Raw genomic sequence first — 5,238 nt, forward strand, 5'->3', positions numbered from 1 at the left:
AGCTGGGTAAATGCAGAAAAGATGCATGAAACTCACCTATGAAAACGTCGACGCGAACGCATCAACCGAACGAAGGCACTTTGGTCAGACTGTGAACACCATTTGGGAGCTATTATCACTACAAAATTAGAAATGAAATCCGCGTGGCGCGTCCAGACAGATCCGCCCCTAAGCAGTCTACGGATGGTGAGTAGCGGCGAGCTACATACCGCCAGTGCACTATGCGAGGCGCCCACCCCGGCCGCGCGCGCAGCCTTCCGAACCAAACGCCGAGCGCATTTCCCTCTCGATTTGCGGCGCGATACGAAAAAATCCGTTTGTTTTCACTCCAAATAATGCCCGGACTTTACTATATTTAGAACCAGACGTCCATTTATCACCCTGCGTTTATTTTTACTCCGTTTGCGCTTATCAAAATTCGAAATGATTGCCGTATTGTTGGTCGAGGATAGTTGTACTCAAATATTATATATAGGTATTGTATTTCTTTTCCTTTATTTCTGTACAACTATTTACTGATTTAACTACACTGAAACATTTGGTTATATTATATGGATATATTCACTCGCAGAGACATATAAATAACTAAAATATTTTAAGGATAAAAAAGTTTTAAACAAAAATTGTCATGAACATATTACTAGAAATAAGGATAAAATAAGACCGCCATTTTTTAATAAAACCGAGTCGCAAAATTATTTATAGATGATGTAAGTTAAGTGTAAATAATAGTTTATATTAGTTGTAATATAAGCTTACTTAAGAAAAAAAAGCAAAATTTTATATTATATATATATATATATATATATATATATATATATATATATATATATATATATATATATATATATATATATATATATATATATATATATATATATATATATATATATATATATATATATATATATATATATATATATATATATATATTGCGTTGCTGCACAATTAAACTGGTGATATCTTTTTATAAATCAAAGAATTCTTTTCTGTCTTTTTTCTTTAACTGAGGTGGTGCATAGGACACCAAATTGGATCGACGCATTATTAACTTAATTAGTGATAACCAGAAGCAAGGTGAAGCAGATTCTTGGATCTATGAGTGGACCATAACTGATTCTGTCAAGTGTCCAGGGTTATATTGAATAAAATGTAAAAAAATATAAATTCGTTCTGACTCCCTGGGAATCGAACCAGGCATCTCCAGCATTGTATTTAAAGTGCTAATCACTACACGACGCGATAGAACAATATTGTTTAGGCGATGGTAATTTGAGTTTTTGTTTTCAGGATGTAGGCTTAAGTACGAGGTACTAGTATAGAGGTAATGGAGCAACAGGTGGTTTACACTTTCAGCGGAATCTTAAACGCCGTGAAATGTTACAGGTGCTGATTTCACTTTTAACTAAAATTTAAAATAAAATTTTTACCTATATTTTTTCAATGAAACTACGTAAGTATTAAAAAAAATATATTAATTGGTATATTATGTTAGTAACCATTTAAAGTAAACATTTTTAAACATAAAAAATGTTTTTATTTTTATTCAAATGTTTAGATTTAGATCGATATACATTTGTTTCTCTCTCCCTAACCCATATTAGCACCCAACGGTGCATAGGGCAATGCATCGTATCGAGAAGATGTTTTCTTAATCTCTCATTAAGGTAAGGTGATCAGTCCTGCACTTCAGGTACAAGTCCAAGGTAACACATAAAATTAAAACATACTTATACTTAATTATGTGCTGTACAATTTCATTCTCAAGGGAATCGTACAAATTAGCAATTCACACAAGTTAGATATACGCATTTCTAAGCTAGTTTGAGTATGCAACACCGAGTGCCCTAGCTGCTATTCTCTTTGCCTTAATATAATTTCAATCGAATAAGTGTCCATTCAATACAGTGCCCTATGCACTACTAGGGTGCAGATAAAGGCCAGTAAACATAATTTCAATTGACACTATATTTCGGTTTTCAGTGAAATAAATAATTTTTTTCTTCAGTACATATCACTAACTAAAATCAACGCGTTCCTGCTAATTTTCCTCTCGCATATCTTTACCATTTGTTTTAAATATCCATATTAGTCCATTTTGTATGTTATAGTGGAATAAACTTGTACAAAACAGTCGTTTATTAGTTACACAAGGCATTACCAGTACGGGTATGCGATCCCGAGTACCACTCCCAATACTGCTATGCTCCCATCGTACCTACTATTCCCTCTCCATTTTCTTTCCCATATAGCAATATTATCCTTCACCCAGAACTTTTTCACTTTCGTCATGTACGTATGTATATTCCGCTAAATGCATTCACCTTATTTATCTAGACTCTGGTGTGAAATAATAATCAGCTCATCTGATTGAATAATGTATTCATGCATTGTAAGTAATCTTTACGTGTGTTGATAAGTATGTTTTTATGATTAGATTAGCGTTTATTCCGTTTTAAAAAAAAATCGTCGTTTTTCCTTTTTTTATAGTGATCATTTTTATGCTTGCGTTATTAGAATGTCAATTATATTGATGTCATTTAAATATTCAGATATATGAGTCAACAATGACTTATAACTGGTAATACCAACATTAGCACATGATCATTTCGTTGTTTAATAAATTTTTACTCAAATAAATATTCCAAAAATGAATTTTACTTTCAAGACGGCAAAGCCATAAAAAGAAAAATTATTGACTTCTGGTGTTGGAATTGAAAACTGAAAACCCACTGAAAATTGAAAGCTTTTGGTAAAAGAGTTGCAGGGAGTCTTATTTTTTTGTTACTGGCAGCACTTGTCATGGATGGCATGTTTATGATTTGACATTTGACGTTTCCGCATAACCTAAAATAATACAAATGTTCGTTTTTTGATTTGGCATCTGAGTCGAGTACCGTACGCTGTTTTATTTACAATGGAAGAAGCACCTGATGATGGAAAAAGACCACAATTTGGCAACAGATTACTTGTGGATGGTTCTGATGTATTCCAGCACAGTGCGTGGTAAAAAATGAATCATTTCTTTGCTCGGGATATATAATAAAACGTTAAATGGGTTTTATCTTTTAATTTTATTTTTACAGGGATAATGTCGATTGGAGCTCTGAATTAGAAGAACAAGCGCGGTTGAAGGTTCAAGGAAATTCCGAAATTCTGTTTTCTGAGGAAGAAATCATTACATTTGAAGAAAATGCTGACAAGCATTGGGATGACTTTTACAACATTCACACAAATAGGTATGTGGTTCGTTTAACCAAAATGTCATTTTTTAATGTCTTATTTAATTTCATATTAGTCTAGTTTTTCATTTGAATACCTGCTTTCCTTTTTTTTTAGATTCTTCAAAGATAGACATTGGCTATTTACCGAGTTTCCTGAATTAGCTCCAGATTATACAAGTGCTCCTGAAAGGGTTTATCCACAAAATACTGATAATAATATTACTCAAGCCACTGACAAATTGAAAATCAGCGATAAAGAAAATGTTGTGACGCAACAGTCAGAAAGTTCATCTTCCGTTTGCAATCTTAACAATGATGCTTGTTCTAAAAATGTTAATAAAACCAGAAACATTTTTGAAATCGGCTGCGGAGTTGGAAATACTATATTTCCAATTCTTCAGTATAGCAAAGACCCCAATTTATTTATTTACTGTTGTGACTTTTCGTCCGTAGCAATTTCTATATTAAAAGAAAACGAATTGTACAACCCTAAAAGGTGCCATGCCTTCGTTTTAGATGCCACGGCAGATAATTGGGAAGTCCCCTTCGAAGATGAATCTATAGATATAATTGTGCTGATATTCGTTCTCTCCGCAATAGATCCAGATAAAATGGATGGCGTGATTAGGAAAGCTCATAAAGCGTTAAAGAAAGGGGGGCTCGTGTTAATGAGGGACTATGGCAGGTACGATTTGGCTCAGTTGCGGTTGAAGCGCGGAAGATGTCTCAGCGATAACTTTTACGCTCGCGGCGACGGAACCAGAGTTTACTTTTTTACGCAAGAAGAAATCACTAACATGTTTACTTCTAACGGATTTATCGAAGAGCAAAACCTCATCGACAGAAGATTGCAAGTCAACAGAGGAAAGAAGCTCACCATGTATAGAGTTTGGATTCAAGCTAAATATAGGAAAGCATTTTAACAAAAATTGAAAAATGTTGTTTTTTCATTTTACCTTCATCCGCACCATAGGGATTATGCAGTGGCATAAAATTAATGCAATAATTATCATTGATTGATAATTATTTGAAGGCAAGGTGATCAACTTACACATAAGGTACCAGTCCAGGGTAATATTGAACAAATATTAGAGTGAAAAAACATTTATATTTTTTATTATCCCCTGGGAATCAAAACTGGGATCTCCGCCTCCATAATGTAGTGGTTGCCGCATTTGGCTACCATGCTTCTTTTGTACAACTCACTATTTAATAAATATTTTAAATTCTCTATAAACCATGACTATTTTTCAATAAAAGTAAGGAATAAATATTTAACTATCTCTTGATAAATATTTAACACATTTCTTTTTGGTTATACTTTGTAAAATATATTCTAACCCTAAAAATGTATATGTATTTTGGTACATATTTATTTCCTAATAAGTTTGTAAATAAAATGGCACAAAATATGTTTATGTTTGGACTTCAATTTAAATGTTTAGGTCACAATGCTTATTCTATTAAATAATATGAAATTTTTTAGTTCCCATGAAATCTGACATTTATGTTAAAAAAAAAATTAAACAGGACAGGACTTCGCAGTTGTGTCGCACACACCGCTAGACTGTTATAGGGTGGCTGTGTCTCCTCCGCTCCGTCGCTCTCGGGGTTGTAAATCCCGAAAGTTATGTAGCTCGGTCGGCGAGTGAAAATATTTCCAATATTTTCAATGCGATGGCCAGTAGAGTAGATGCGTAGGTCCGTGATTATTCCGATTCGTTGTCATAGCGGTGGTCTAGTCCCAGAAGATTCCGAATTCAGTAGTGGCGAAGGGTCGGTGGAGTTGAAGTAAAACGCAGAGCTCGGTGTCCGTGAAGTGGAATGATTTATTTATTAAAAATTACATGTATTTATATGCGTACGGAGTTAATCCGCCGAGCCGGTCCCCCTGGCGCTCGCGCGCGTGACCCCCACTACCTTCCACTGGGTCCCCATTGGCCTCAGCGTAAGTAGTGGGAGCCACGCTCCCTTTTCTCGCTCAGTCCGTCGAGTTTCACTGTTGGGCCGACCG

General features: G+C 34.5%; 1 protein-coding gene across 1 annotated transcript; it reads left to right on the forward strand.

Moving 5' to 3' along the window:
- The first annotated feature begins 213 nt into the window (after positions 1-213).
- Positions 214-4,153, forward strand: LOC148298312 (tRNA N(3)-cytidine methyltransferase METTL2-like). Its single transcript, XM_088276976.1, has 4 exons — positions 214-475; positions 1,291-3,006; positions 3,087-3,239; positions 3,340-4,153. The coding sequence occupies exons 2-4, from the start codon at positions 2,918-2,920 to the stop codon at positions 4,145-4,147; spliced, it is 1,050 nt and encodes a 349-aa protein (XP_088133102.1). The 5' UTR covers positions 214-475; positions 1,291-2,917; the 3' UTR covers positions 4,148-4,153.
- Positions 4,154-5,238: the final 1,085 nt, after the last annotated feature.

The sequence above is a fragment of the Brachycentrus maculatus genome, unplaced genomic scaffold (assembly GCF_059751285.1).
Source record: "Brachycentrus maculatus isolate JH-2025_06_01 unplaced genomic scaffold, ASM5975128v1 h1tg002202l, whole genome shotgun sequence".
NCBI classification, from domain to species: Eukaryota; Metazoa; Arthropoda; class Insecta; order Trichoptera; family Brachycentridae; genus Brachycentrus; species Brachycentrus maculatus.

Bases quoted from the DNA above. Each gene is read 5' to 3' on its own strand.
- LOC148298312 (XM_088276976.1), top strand. From the start codon at position 2,918: ATGGAAGAAGCACCTGATGATGGAAAAAGACCACAATTTGGCAACAGA. The intron at 3,007-3,086 runs GTAAAAAATGAA...TTATTTTTACAG, and splicing joins GTATTCCAGCACAGTGCGTG to GGATAATGTCGATTGGAGCT. The intron at 3,240-3,339 runs GTATGTGGTTCG...CTTTTTTTTTAG, and splicing joins TACAACATTCACACAAATAG to ATTCTTCAAAGATAGACATT.